Source organism: Phyllostomus hastatus, unplaced genomic scaffold (assembly GCF_019186645.2).
Source record: "Phyllostomus hastatus isolate PE091 unplaced genomic scaffold, TTU_PhHast_1.1 phas_contig_58, whole genome shotgun sequence".
NCBI classification, from domain to species: domain Eukaryota; kingdom Metazoa; phylum Chordata; class Mammalia; order Chiroptera; family Phyllostomidae; genus Phyllostomus; species Phyllostomus hastatus.
In genome coordinates, this window is record NW_025333916.1 from 22,810,424 (window position 1) to 22,826,448 (window position 16,025).

At 37.0% G+C, this 16,025-nt stretch overlaps 1 protein-coding gene and 1 pseudogene across 1 annotated transcript in view; one reads left to right on the plus strand and one right to left on the minus strand.

Annotated features, from left to right (window-relative positions):
* Window positions 1–16,025, minus strand: part of FCHO2 (FCH and mu domain containing endocytic adaptor 2) — a 109,980-nt gene that overhangs the window by 46,370 nt on the left and 47,585 nt on the right. Inside the window, exons 8-9 of the mRNA XM_045847899.1 lie at window positions 15,345–15,441; window positions 1,444–1,488 (exon numbers count right to left, since the gene is read on the minus strand). Of these exons, the coding sequence (XP_045703855.1) occupies window positions 1,444–1,488; window positions 15,345–15,441 (142 nt within the window). The remainder of the gene's footprint in view (window positions 1–1,443; window positions 1,489–15,344; window positions 15,442–16,025) is intronic.
* LOC123824633 lies at window positions 14,360–14,803 on the plus strand (annotated as a pseudogene).

A 16,025-nucleotide genomic window follows, 5' to 3' on the forward strand; every position in this document is an offset into this window, starting at 1 on the left:
CCTATTATTCACCCAAAGGTTTTAGAACATTCATTCAATTGATGAAATTCTCTTTTCCTTTCTAAGTAGTCCCCAAGTCATATCAGACAAAATAAGCATTTGCAGATATCTTAAAACTTCCAAGAAAGTATGCTACTCACTATATTATATTTTATTATAAGTACAAGTCAAATCATGTTCCCTGCTTGAAGGGTCACAAAATATAAGTATGTTGTTTTAAATAAAAAGATGACACAAAAGATCCACTAACAGTAATAACATGGAAAACTTACAATATGGCATTCATGTTATATCTAATATAAGCAATATTAAAAGTGGATCCTACCATAAATGAACAAATATAATTTTTGTTTTGCCTAATACAACAGTTCTTTATAGTTTTCTTGCATGACAAATTAAAGTCTAAAGGTCAATCATGATATTAAATTATTGATGGAATTTGGTACTTAAAGCTTACCTGCCTACTCTATGAAAGCTGGAGCACACCTAAGCTAGCTTCTCATCTTATAGATGAAGAAACTCAAGGGTATTTTTGTTCTTTTTTTAAAATCAGTGGTATATAACTAGTAAACACTCTAAGCCAGGATTATAATGCAGGTGTCTCAGAATAATGTACTTGCATTCAAGCAAAACGTACCCCTAAAACCATACATTTATATAGCACGTTATAATATTTTAAAAATCAAATACAGTTTTATTCTTAGTATTATTTACTATCTACGTTTTATAGTAACGAAAGTTGAAGTACAGAGAATTTAAATCATCACTGCTCTCAAAGAGCTAGTAACTATAAGAAGCGTAGGCCCCAGAGCTCCTGACTATTCCAGTAATAACCTTGCATACAAAAGCAAACCATTTCTCTAAATTCTTACACAAGTCTTAGAAAAATCAGAATTTTGCTTTCAAATTAGATCTAGTTGCTCACAAAGTAAGATATATGAAATATGATGAAAACAGTAGGCATCTCTTGGATTTCATACTATGAAAAACATCAATTTAAATAGAGTGTGGACCCTTTCTCAAGTCAAAGCAACACCCATCTGAATGATGGTAATATTAACATTAATGCATAACCTCATTAATTACTGAAGCATTACCTACTATAGGACAAGCACTATATATTAATGTGCAGTAATGAGCTTCGTATTTATGACATTAGAATGTTTAAAAATGGGTGTCAATGAAGAAAACGATGTCAATGTGTATTTGAAAGCAAGTGCATTTACATTTAATCTTTTAAAATGTATATTCTAACCGATAATAATCCTTTTAGCTAACCTACTGTTTATTTATTAAGATGAGATTCTGTAGGCCTTCAAACCATACTCAGATTTTTTTCATCATTTCATACACATGCTGACACCAATGGAGAGCAGTCCCTCTCTATTTGTTCAATAAACAAGACATTAGCTAGTTGCCATACATCACAGCTGGTCAACTTACCTTCAACTGCACTAGCAGGATCACATTCTTCAAATTCAATAAGGCCTAAAAAATATATATATGTATATATATGAACAACTGCTAGTTTAAAAATAAAAGCTGGTAGAAAACAATCAAATCAAACCCCATTACAATAAAGCTGATCCTTAAACAACATGGATTTGAACTGTGAGGTCCACATTTATGTGGATTTTTTCCCACTAAATATCTCTGCTGTTTTTGATTCATAGTTGGGAGTTCACAACTGAGGGCCCACTGTATGCATTGATCTACACCACTTTGTGCAGGGGACTTGCACATCTACACATTTCGGTATCCTTCGGGGTCTGGGAACCAATCCTCCCATGAATACCAAGAGACAACTTAAGTTTCAGGGGAATAAAGCTATATACAAATCTTCAACCATGTGAGGGTCAACACCACCAAACTCCACATTGTTCAAGGGTCAACTGTATCTTCCGAAATGTTTTCCAGTGCCATGTGAAAATAATTAAAATATCAGTAATAAATTTAAAAATCAAGTAATCCTAACAGTTAAAAAAATGGAGATTAGCCTATTAATATGATCATAATTTACTGAAAGCCCTTTATATACAAGGTCTGTCTGGAAAAAGTCCAGCCATTGTTAAAATTACAGGAATGGTTTGCACAAAATTGATGTAATACGCATGAGTGAATGATGATGACTTCACTGTACTAATCGGTGGGGGTGGCAGATCCTCTTGAGTGAGCATGTGTACTGTGTGGCTGTTGCATTAGAAATGACTGAGCGAGTACAGCAATGAACCTGCATCAATTTTTGCATTAAGCTTGAACATTCCTCCACAGAAACTATTCGGATAATTCAGAAGGCTTTAAGGAACGGTGCAAAGAATGTGGTACAAATGAAGTGTGGCTTTAAAGATAGTGAAGAATCTGTTGAAAATGATCCACATTCTGGAAGGTCTGCAACAAGCAGAACACCTGAGAATGTTGAATGTGTACGGGCTGCAATCCACAAAGACTGGCAACTGACAGTGCGAGAACCAGAAGCTGATCTGGGGATTCTGAAAACTACTGTGTCCGAGATTTGGATGCAGAATCTTAGCATGAAACGTGTCATGGCAAAATCTGTTCTATGGCTTTTGCTGCCAGAGCAGAAGGAACACTGTGCTGCAGTTGCTAATGACTTGATTCAGACCACTACCAATGAACCAGATTTCCTCAAGCAGGTCATAACCAGAGATGAATTGTGGGCCTACAGCTATGATCTAGAAACAAAGGCCCAGTCATCCCTATGGAAGTTGCCTCCTTCTCCACGCCCGAAGAAGGAATGCCAAAGTCACAGCAAGATCAAGACCACGTAATGTGTTTTTTAGACTGGGAAGGTGTTGTCCAGCATGAGTATGCCACTCCAGGCCAAACAATTAACAAGGAGTTCTACCTCAATGTTTTTTGTTGGTTGAGAGATGTAATACAACCACAACAGCCATGGCTATGGGCAACTGGTGATTGGCAGCTTCATCAGGACAACATGCCTACTCATGCATCATGTGTCGTGAAGAGTTTTTGGTGAAACATCAAATCACCCAGGTGACTCAGCCCACCTACAGCCCAGATTTGGCACACTGTGACTTCTGGCTTTTCCCAAAACTAAAATCACCTTTGAAAGGGACGAGATTTCAGACCATTCAGGAAAATATGATGGGGAAGCTGATGGCGATGGGGAGAACTGTGTGAGGTCTCAAGGTGCCTACTATGAAAGGGGCTAAGGCATCACTGTCCTATGTACAGTGTTTCTAGTATCTTGTATCTTCTACAAGAAATGTCTCTATTTTTCACATTACATGGCTGGATACTGGACAGATATAAAAATACATCTAGAAACACTTTGACATCACCTTGGCAAATACAGCATATATTCTTTGAAGATTTTCAGATACCTTTATATATGTGAAAATACTAAAGGCATCCCTTAACACTATAAAATTAATCCCTTTAAATAAAATTCTATTTTCTCCCCTACAAAACCTTTTTCCTATACCAGACATACTCTTGATGGCTTTTCTCTTTATCTTTTCTAAACATCCCCTTAAAATCCATTTGAAATAGGAAAATGTACAATAAAAACAAACTACTCGAAATGACATTTTAAAGTATAAGATGGCAAATCCTTTCAAATTATACATATATTTAAATTTTTTAAATGAGTACCATCCACCCATACATAAGTTTTTCTATAAAAGGTCAGAATACTAACAGTTTGTGGTATAATAAAACTAGATATATCATTTAAAAAATACATTAAATCATGCATGAAAAAAGATTTTCTTTTCACATGGCATATGCTCCACATGGCAAAGCTTTGCATGCCTGGCTCAGTGCCAGCTGACAGCTCAGGTGGATATCAATGGATATTCTGATCACACCCACAGCATGTCACTTCTGAACTGTTTAACAAGTAGAAAGTTTATTCAACATCCCTCAAATGCTGTCCACTGCCCATGATTGTGCTATTTAGTCATGAGGTAAGTTACTCTTCCTGACAATATCAAAGCCAGAGCAAGAGCCAGAAAGAACAGTTTGCTACAACTGGAATTTCAACTCTTTTAGGCTCAATTAATTCTGTTATCAAAATAAGTAACTGCTCTAGCCCTGGCTGGCATAGCTCAGTGGATTGAGCACAGGCTGCAAACCAAAGTGTCGCAGGTTTGATTCCCAGTCAGGGTACATGCCTGGGTTGCAGGCCATGACCCCCAGCAACTGCACATTGATGTTTCTCTCTCTCTCTCTCTCTTTCTCCCTCCCTTCCCTCTCTAAAATATAATTAAATAAAATCTTTAAAAATAAAAGTAACTGCTCTTAGTAGTAGATTTTATACTTGGCCACAATGGCAACTTAGTTTATATAAAAGTAAGACCACTGTAGCTCTGTCTCCTGGTGCTCTTTTATACATTATCTAAAAATGACATCATGAGTTCAATTAAGGGCAGAAGAAATTAAAAACAGACTTCTGAGAGATCAATAATCTAAAGCAAAACAATTCTTACATATGATGCTTTAATCATCAGGTAAGAATAAATTACTGCTATCAAAAAAAAAAAAGAAAAAGTCAACAACCTAAAGAATTCATCCTACTCTAACTTGGATCAAAACTTTTATGGAATGTTATAGGAAGAAAGATTATTTATTTAACAGTAATCTTTAATCACTGCAACTATTTTGTGGAGTGATGTAGAGAATAAAAAACGTGAAATATTAAATTAATAGTTCCCATTGTTTTGGAATCAATTCTAAATCTCAGGCCATGAACAGGGCAAATTTGCAACTCTGTCTAGTTAAAGTAACCCTCAAAACTCAAATAATAAATCTGGGCTACTCAAATCAAGCATATTCCAGAATATGCCCAACTGAACCACAGAACACTTGGTTCCAATTAGAAGCCAAAGTGAAAGATACAAACACGGCCAGACCCTCAAGTCTAACAAAAAGAATGACAGTGAAGGCTGTAGGGGAAGAGGCAGAGGGGTGGGAGGGAGGAAAGAAAGATGGGTGTGACTCATAGTAAGGAGAGTCAATGACACATTCTCTAGCTTGCTCTTGGGTCTGTGGAACGCAACACAGCCACATTCCTACATGCCTGGAATGATGAACCAGGCAAGCTAGCATGGAAAAGGGCATCAAATTCCAGCTTGTAGTGATACACAAAGGGCACAGAGGCCCAAGTTCTGGTTTTAACACGTGCCTGCTAATTGATTACCTTGGACTAGTTACTACTTCGGAATCCAAGTCATATCATTTTTATAAGTGATATGAGGAATAACAATAATACGTTTCATCATATTTGCTTTCTTTTTCTCTCTACATATATGTTTGTAGGGTTTTTTTCTTTTTTCACTTGCCAAATCATTTACAAGTTGCAACATCAATGTTACTTCACTTCAAGAGTATTTATTTAAATAAAAGGCTCAAGGGAAAAATTCCTTTAATCTAATGGTCCCAAATCCCAACCCCTGCATCAGAATCACCAGGAGGGCTTGTTCTACCACAAACTGCTGGGCCCCACCCTCAGTATCCTATTTGGAAGTTATAGGCTGGTGTTCAAGAGAGTACATTTTTAAACACATTTCCAGGTGATGCCCATGGTCCTGGGATCACACTTTTGAAAACTACAGACCTAGTAAACCCCTGGTTCCATTGCCAAATATCCAGTAAGTCTAGAGAGTGTTTCTCCAATTTTATTGTGCATACAAGCTGCCTAGGAATCTTATTAAAACGCAGATTCTGATTCAGTAGGCGAGGGGAGGGTGTGAAATTCTATACTTATAACAAGCACCCAGTGATGTAGTGCTCCAGGTTCTCAACAATGGCTGCATATTACAAGCAGATGAGAAATTTTAAAATATAATGGTACCAAGGACCCACCCTATACCAATGAAATCAGTGTTTCTAGGATAGTGCACTGTCTGTACTTTTTTTTTTTTTAAGAAAAGAGTAATGGCAAGGGAAAAAATTTCTAAAGAAAAATTTTAAGTTTTTCTTATATGTACCCACAGCTTGAGAACCAGTGATGAGGCAAACTTAGGAACCATGCATGGTCTTAAAACAAATAAACAGAATTTTAACCGTGGAATTTCAGTCACTGTAAAAACTTCCAAATTTTCATTTCCCCAAACACAGAATCTCAACACTGAAATATAATTTGCTCCTACATCCAAAATCTGACAATGCGTCCGTAATCCCAGACTGAGTCATATTTTCACCATGTAATCCTGATAAAACCTTGGGCAACTGTACCCAGCTCACTATAATCTCTTTTCTCTGCTGACCTACCCCTTCTCCACAAGTGGTACAGAAGCCATATACATACTGCATGACCTAGTCAGAACTGACTGGACTAGAAAGATTACCTGACTCAACATTACTTGAACCAGATCTTTCTCTCAGAAATTTGGAAAGGGACAGAAACCTGGGTTAATTCTGAGCTGTGGCTGCCATTTAAAAAAAGTAAAAGAACGTAGAAATTACTGGGAGGTCACCTTAATGTCATGAGCCTGGAAAAGCAAAGAAAGCCATTCTACAGGATGATGAGCATGATGATGATGAGGATGAGGATAATGTCATAGAAATGCAGAGATCAAATAAAGAAAAAACAGTATCTAGTCTGCCTATAGGTTTGGGTTTCTTTCTAGAACTGTGGTTACAATCTCTGATTTTGAATCCTTGGGATACCTCAGTTTCTTTCCATTAAATTTTCTTTTAAGTTCAAATTGGCTTGAGTTAGCTCTTTTTACAGACTGCAAAAAAAAATCTGTAACTCTGTTCTGGTTATTATACACATGTAAAAATTATCATCAGCTCATCAGCTTACTTTACTTTTTTCTATTTTGCTGCCACTGTATACATTTAACATTCTAATGGCTATTTCAAATAGAGAATTAAGCTTTCCTTAAAGCCTGTGCAAAGCAGTTTAATCTTTACTTCACAATTCAGGGTTATTATTATGAGGACCAGTTACTGCACTGTAATATGACTGCAGATGTAGCTGGTGCATAATGTCAGATTAAATGGTTTCTAAACCCAAGAACAGCAGAATCAGCTGTCCGAGAGAGATTATTTATGTATTGTTATGAGCTACACCATTCTAATGTATTATGACATATCTGCTACTACACAAGAAATGTATTCTCTAACATGGGGCAGACAAACATTTTCTGTAAAGAGTCAGATAGTAAATATTTTAGACTCTGTGGGCCATAAGGTCTGTCACATCTACTAACCTCTGCTGTTGTATGTAGCGTGAATGTAGCCACAGACTACAGAAAAAAATATTTTATGGACACTCAAATCAGACTTTTATAATTTTCAAGTATCACAAAATACTACTGTTCCTTTGATTATTTCCCTTAATCATTTAAAAATGTAAACCAATTTTTTACAGTCCTCACAAAAATAAGCAGAACTAATTTGGTTCAATGGCCATAGTTTTGTCAACTCCTGTTCTAAAAGGTACAAAAGTGAATCATCACCAGATGGCACATACATCCCACAGGGCAGATTCTATGCCTCTGTCCCAGGTAGCCAGGACACAATAGGTGAAGGTGTATTCTTTCACAGAGTGGAGTTTTTCTATTTAATTTCTTTTAAGGACCCCCTCTTTTACTTTCTTGTTTGTGCTAATCTATGTTATCCTACCCCCTAATCATTATTCATTCTTCTTTCCTCTTTTTCTGGTCATTGTCCCTTGCTATCAAAGAGAAAAACTGACTTCTGGTCAAGATGGCAGCGTAGGTAGACATGGCTCACCTATTCAAACAACATCAAAATTACAACTAAAATATAGAATAAAATATAGAATAATTCAGAACCATCAGAAATAGAGCTGAATGGAAGTCTGACAACTACAGAATTAAAGAAACCACATCCATCCAGACTGGTAGGAGGGGCATAGATGCACAACAAGCTGGTCCCACACCCATAGGTAGTGGATCAAAACTCAGGAGGGATATCTTGGGGAGTGAAGAGTCCCAGATCCACACCTAAACCCCCAGCCCAGGTTCCAGTGCCAACAGATACACCTTCTGGCTACAAACGCCAGCGGCACTGAGTTGGTGGAAGAAACTTCTGGAGCCCCAAGCAGTTCCTCTTAAAGAACCCACACACAGACTCATCTAACTCAGATTCACTCCCTCTGAGCTCCAGCACTATGTAGCAGCTTGAAAGGCACTAGTGATATACAGGGAAAAACTGCAGTGTCTGGCATTAGGGTAAGTAGGGGCCATTGTCCCTTTGCCAAACCCTCCCCCAACAGAGCCCACAAGATGGTGTCACATCTGAGACTCAATCAACCTGGCTAATACTGTCTGACCCACCGTGGAGATCCCCAGAGACTCTGCCCCACCCAACTTAGGGGCCCACCCAAGCTGCTTTTCCATATGAATGGCTAGTCTCTTGGCTCCTGCTTCACAAATTCCTAAATCCTCTCAAATAAGCAGTAGCTGGCTTCAGTGAGTCCCAGGCCTGGCACTAACAGCAGCCAGATTAGAATCATAGTTTACCTCCCCCTGGGAATCTCCAAACCCAGCACAAGTAGCAGCCATCTCAGATTGTTTTATAGCTCAGGCAGGGTGGCCCTGAGCAAAATACAGGTGGGGGCTGAACTTAGCTGTACCACCTGGGAAACCCCGGGGCCAGCACACCCAATGGACAGCTACAGACTATGTCAGAGCACCACCACCCTGCCCCTGCACAGCTGACCATCCATGAAGGGTGCAGGATGGTGGTCAGTGGTCATAGCCAATTCTTGCAGCTGACTGGTCTGAGTAAATACCTCCACTGACCTACCAACAGCAACCAAGGCTCAACTATAAGAGGAGGGTATACTAAGCCCACACAAAGGGTGCACCTTGAGTACCCAGTCTGGGTGATAGGGGAGGCTGTGCCACTGGTCCCTACAGGATACCTACTAGGCAACACTATCAGACACAGAGTCAAATCCAATACATAGAAACAAACACTAGGTGACTGCCAAAATTGGAGAGAAAGAAACATGGCCTAAATGAAAGAACAGACCAAAACTCCAGAAAAAGACCTAAATGAAATGGAGATAAGCAATCTATCAAATGCAGAGTTCAAAACATTGATTATAAGGATGCTCAACAAACTTAATGAGGGCCTCAACAGCATAAAAGAGATCCAATCAGAAATGAAAAATACACTAATTGAAATAAAGAACAATTTACAGGGAACCCATGGTAGAGTGGATGAACCTAAGAATCAAATCAATGATTTGGAACATAAGGAAGCAAAAACAACAACAAGAAAAAACAACCAATCAGAACAACAAGAAAACAATCCAAAAAAATGAGGGTAGTGTAAGCAACCTGTGGGACAACTTCAAGAGGTCCAACATTTGCATCATAGGGGTACCAGAAGAAGAGCAAGAAATTGGAAATCTGAAAAAATAGTGAAAGAAAACTTCCCTAATTTGGTGAAGAAAATAGACATGGAAGTCCAGGAAGCACAGAGAGTCCCAAAAAAGATAGAGGCAAGGAGGCCCACTCCAAGACACATCATAATTAAAATGCCCAAGGTTAAAGACAAAGAGAGAATCGTAAAAGCATCAAGAGAAAAGATATTAGTTACCAGATGGTTATCAGATGGGAGGAGGGTGTGGGAGAATGGATGAAGAGGTGAGGGGATTAAGAAGTACAAAGAGGTAGCCCTGGCTGGTGTTGCACAGTGGCTTCGGTGTCGGCCTGCAAACCAAAGGGTTGCCGGTTTGATTCCTGGACAGGGCACATGCCTGGGTTGCAGGCCAGGTCCCTCTGGCTGGAGGAATGCAAGAGACAACTGTTTCTCACATCAATGTTTCTTTTTCTCCTTCCCTTCCCTTCTCCCTTAAAATAAATAAAATCTTTAAAATATATATGGATTTTAATCTCCTGTTGCAACTAAAATGCATGAGAATAGGCAGAAATACTAGGATAAAGTCACTAGAACATAAAACAGCATCAAAATTAGAAAACACCTATTTATTCATGATACTTTCAGATCATAGGTGCTTCAACATTCCAAGCATTGTCCAATTACAGTGACTCAAATTCCAAAAGAGCCACACACTACTATAATTAAAATTAATTTCAAAAACAGTATGGAGGTTCCTCAAAAGTTTTAAAATCGAGCCACCATAATCTAGCAATTCTGCTTCTGCATATTCAACTTAAAGAAATAAAATCACTATCTTAAAAAGATATCTGTACCCCCACGTTCACTGAAGCAGTATTTACAATAGCCAAGATGTAGAAACAACCTGTGTCCACTAACAGATGAACAAATAAAGAAAATGTAGTGTGTCTATTTATACAATGGAATATTATTCAGCCATATAAAGAAATTCTGCAACTTATGACAATGTGGATAGAACTTGAGGGCATTATGCTAAGTGAAGTAAGTCAGAGAAAGACAGATACTATATGATCTTAATTATATGTGGAATCTAAAAAAAAAAACCTCCTGGAGAGAACACAATGGTGGTTGCCAGAGGAGGAGAGTAAGGAGTGAGCAAAATGGGTAAAGGTGATCCAAAGGTAAAACTTCCAGTTATAAGGTTAAAAAGTCCTGGAGATGTAATACACAGCATGGTGACTATAATTAACAATATTTTACTATATATCTGAAAGCTATGGAAGTAGTCCTTAAAAGTTTTTATCACAAGTTTAACTATGTACAGGGATGGATATTAACTAAACTTTTTGGGGGGCATTCATTTCACAATATGTACATATGTCAAAGTGTTATAAACAAGTACAATATTGTATTTCAAGTATATCTCAATAAAAAACAATGACAAAAATGTTACTGCATATAATAAGTAATATATAACAGTCTCAATGAATAGGAAAAAAATTTAATGCTCTCAAAGTGTTGACTGGCACAAGATAACTGGAGACAAAATTAGAGGTCATATATCTTTCAACAGATAACTGAGTAAAAAAAGTAGTCATTTTCAGCACAAGAGAAATAGGTTAATTTTTAGGTTTATGTAGTTTTTAAAGAACTGGGCCTCTTTTTGAAATGTGTATTCAACAGACTAAAACTAATTCAGGAAGGAATTCATCCACCAGAGGGGGCCCTTACAAAACAGGAGAAATGAATTGTTAACAGCAATCAATAGTATACAAATTGAAGGTTAGAATACATCTTACAAAGTAAAGTCCTTTAAGTCTATAAATTCCATATACTCACATGTAAAAGTTTGACTGTTATTCTTCTGACAAACACAAAATTTTCATCATTGCGTTGGGCTACAAGACTCATTTGTTGATGTGTCCATAAGCTGAACAAACATACCAAGGTCTGTTCAGAAAATATCCAGTCACATATGGACACATTTAGTGAAGAAGATACAAGAAACACTATACATAGACTAATGACACCTTAGTCCCCTTCAAAGTAAGCACTGTGGGACCTACTCTGGCTTCACTGGTAGCACCTATAGCACAATGTTCCTTCTGCTCTGGTAGCAGAAGCCATAGAACAGATTTTGCCATGACACATTTCATGCTAAGATCCTGCATCCAAATCTCGGACACAGTGGTTTTTGGAATCCCCAGTTCAGCTTCTAGTTCTCCCACTGTCAGTCCCAATCTTTGCTGATTGCAGCCCGTACACATTCAACATTCTCAGGTGTTCTGCTTGTTGCAGACCTTCCAGAATGTGGATCATTTTCAGCAGATTCTTGACCATCTTTAAAGCATTTGTGCCACATTTTTATTTGTGCTGTACTCATTGCACTATCTGAAAGCCTTCTGAATTATCCGAATAGTTTCTGTGGAGGAATGTTCAAGCTTAATACAAAAATTGATGCAGGTTCATTGCTCTACTCACTCAGTCATTTAAAATGTGATGGCCACACAGTGCACATGCTCACTCAAAAGGATCTGCCACCCCCACTGACTAGTACAGTGAACTCATCATCGTTCACTCATGCATATTCCAGTCCACTCTCTTTGGCTACAATGTTATGTTGATGTTGTGCAAACCATTCTTGCAATTTTAACAATGGTTGGACTTTTTCCAGACAGACCTATGTGAAAGAGCTATTAACTAGTCACGCACAATAAGTCAATTAGAGAAGTAATATTTATCCTTTCACTCAACCCCCCAAAACCCCCCACCCTGCTTTTTTTAAGTTAGTTCTAGAACCAGTTTTTATGAAAGTGTCAACAGACACACTGAAACAGTCACCTAATTCTGGGTCTAGTGATTCTAGGAAAGCCCATGCCACCACTATTCTTGGACTCTCTCTCACCACTTAGCTATAGAAATTTTCTACATTTATCAGTATATCTTGAGGCCAGTATATTTAAATTTCTAAAGAAACATTATGCATTATTAGCTACCTATTAATCAAGACTATATTAATTTCTAAAAATAACATTTATTAAGTACTCAATAGGTATAACATTATCTCATGTAAACATAACAACCCATTGAGGTACGTATTATTACTATCCCTCACTTTACAGATGAAGGCATTAGGGCTTGAAGGTCTCAATGCTAGTAAAGAGTGAACTACAAAACTACAAAGCTAAGTACTGTGCTGTGTCACAAATAAGAAAATTGAAATTTTTATTGAAGTAATTGTAGATTCACATAGAGTTGTTTAAAAAAATACATGGAGATCTCTTGTATATTTGCCTGGCTTCCTGTAACATTTCACAAGACTGCAATATAATGTTGCAAACAAAATACTGACAGTATACCAATCTTGTTCAGATTTCCATCTAAGGCATTTTTAATGAGGCATACACCTTTGCTTTTATTTATGAACACTTCTAAATGCTCTATATAAAATTCAATTTGTTCCCCAATTGTTTCACTTCTCTTAACTGGTCTTCATTTATAATTTAATCTCTTTTGAAGAAATTTTAGGGTTTCTCACTGTTTTGTGGTTATGTATCTTGACATCCTATTCTCTCTATATATATGTAAACTTTACTCAGTTCTATTCTAATTGCTCCAAATCATGAGCCTTGGAGTCAAAAATCCTGGCAGAACCCCAGCTCTGCCATGTACTAGTTTAGGCAAATCATTTAACCTCTCAACATTTCCCTCATCTGAAAAGTAGGAATAACAGTACCTACCTTCAAAGAGTTGTTGAAGATCAAAGTTTGCCTGCCAAGTGGTTAGCAGCACAGTACATGGCACAAAGTTAAGTGCTCACTAAACTTTAACCATAATTTACTATTCCCTCACTAAGACTTTTCAAAGAGCAAATCCATCCACTCCAATCCCCTTAATATGCTAAATTTACTATTATATGCCCATTGTTCATTCACTCAATAAAAATGCACTGTTTACACACAACAGATGACTCAAATATAAAACTTTTCTTCACAAGTACACAATTATTAAAATTTAAGATAGATAGCAACAATGCCAAAAAAGAAAAAAGTACTTTTGAAAGTTCTCTGGCACTTATGATGGTGGAAGTAACACCTGACCTGACTTTTAAAGAATGTATCCATTAGACAAATAAATGGGAAGACATGGGGTTGGAAAGGTGTGGCATATAACATTTTCTGGTGTGAGGACATGAGGGCAACTAAGGTACCAAGAGACAAGGAGGGGCTTGTATAGGAAACAGTAAACAGTACAGGCTGGCTGCACTGAAGGGTATCTGTAAAAGGAACAACAGGAAATAAAACTAAAGACTAGTCAAGGCCTGATCCTGAAAGGCTTTGAATCCAAGTCCAGAGTTTAAATTTCTTTCTGTCCACAAGGAAAAGTCAAAGATTTATGAGTAGTACAATTATGAGTTCATAACTGTATAGTCAAAACATGAATGTGCTATAACATGTAAAATAGTCTGCTGTGCTGGTACTCAGAAACCGGCTGCTGCAATTAATCAAGTTGGTAGAGACAGCATGGAAAGGTCTGAAGGGATTCAATTACTAACATAATTGAATTCACTGTGATTTGAAACTTAATGAGTGGGAAGAAGAAAGCCAAGATGATTCACGTTTGAAGTTCTAGTTCTGTGAACTGCACTGAAGAAAAATGGTTCCTAGACTTCTCCACAAATCACTCATCTATTTTCCTGAATTCCAAACTGTAACTTCTTTACTGGTCTGAATTGTTTTTACCTGTGAAACAAATTATCTTGCAGAACATGGTACAGTAACTAATAAACAGAAATCTGCAATACTATAAGAACGATGAGCAGGGGAAGGGAATGAGTTACTTACTACATCTGACATATCACACATGCTTATTAAAATAAGATTCAGAATACTGGTAAACATTTGTTCATAAAATAGGAACAAGATTCCTGTACGTATTTGTTCACTGGTATATCCCCAGTGTCTAAAAACAGTGCCAGGAATACTGTTAGTTCTCAATTAATGTATTTGTTGAATATCTTTTCATGAAGATGGCACCCAAAGCAAAGAAGCCCTTGACCCCCAAAGCTGAAGCCAAGGCAAAGAAATCAGTGCTAAAAGGCATCCACAGCCTCAAAAAGAAGACCTGCATGTCACCCACCTTCGGGAGGCCTAAGACACTGTGGCTCCAAAGGCAGCCTAAATATCCTCAGAAGAGCACCCCCAGGAAAAATAAGCCTGACCACTATACTATCATCAAGCCCCCTGACTACCTCACCAGCCATGAAAAAAACAGAAGGCCACAATACAGTTGTGTTCACTGTGGATGTCAAGGACAACAAGCACCAGGTCAAACAGGCTGTGAAGAAGCTCTGTGACACTGATGTGGCCAAGGCCGATGCCTGATCAGGTCTGATGGGGAGAAGGCAGCCTGTGTTCGGCTGGCTCCAGACTATGGTGCTCTGGATGTTGCCAACAAAACTGGGATCATCTAAACTGAGTCCAGCTGGCTAGTTTTAAATATAAAAATTTTACACTATAAATATATACATATATTTGTTGAATACTATGTGAATGAGAAAAGAAAAAAGGTATTACATTTTTTTTGAGCAGTGGTTACAGTTTATTTTACTTTTTAAAAAAATTATTTTATTATTGTTCAAAGGTATTAAATTTTAAGAAACATCCTTCATTAGCCTCAATGCTGAGCACTCAATATTCTCTCCTAAGCTTTTTCTCATTAAAATGGCCTTCTGTTGCTAACTTACCTTCAAAAATATAAACTGCAATGTATTCATTTAGTAAAGGTTATAATAACCATTTTAAGTAACACTAAATTAACCACGAAAGTTTACAACAAAAATCTTAAATATCATGAGACACAAAGAGACACAAAGTAAATAATACCTGAGATTTTAAACAAATTTTTAGGTATCTCCTAAGTTCCATTTTGTAGTTTTGGAATTCAAAGGCAAACACATTTAGTTGCTGGATGGGAAATGTGAATATATTTCTTTGCGGTGTTTATCATCTTACCAGGTCTTTCTTTCCCAGTGCCTTTTGACTCAGCAAATTTTTGTATCAAGCTTTCAACTGTCGTGTTAGCCATGTTATTTATAAATTCTTCATGGACCTATTAATACGAGATAAAGATAAATTCTTTCTTTTTCCATAAATACTTACTGTATATAAGACAAAATTTCCACAAAGCAATTAAAATTCGTTACACCAAAATATGTATTTTTTGACCCAGAGCCTTTGAGAACTTTCATGTATGTAACATGCTCTATTACCTAACTTACAGTGTTAGTAGATCTGTGGGTACCAACCACTATTTATTTACATGAACTCCTTAAGATATGGCTTCACAACCTTAAAAGTAAATGCAGTTCCATGTTCTCCTCCTGGAATGTTTTAGAACATAATTCTTTTTTTTTTTAATCACTTTGAATATTTCTTGCTTCTTGAATATTTCTTCACTTGAATATATCACTTTGAATATGCCCTTCTTAGGACATAATTCTTATGATAAATAAAAATTAAACAGGCAATTAAAACTCTTTTAGATCTTTAATTAAAAAAATAACAGACTTCATCTTTACTAATTTCAATAAATCGCAAATTGTGATCAAACACTTATGGAAAATGCCTAAGTACAAATTCTGTTAACTTACTGAAGATGTTCTAATTTTTGAAATAGTAAAACTTTTAAAATTA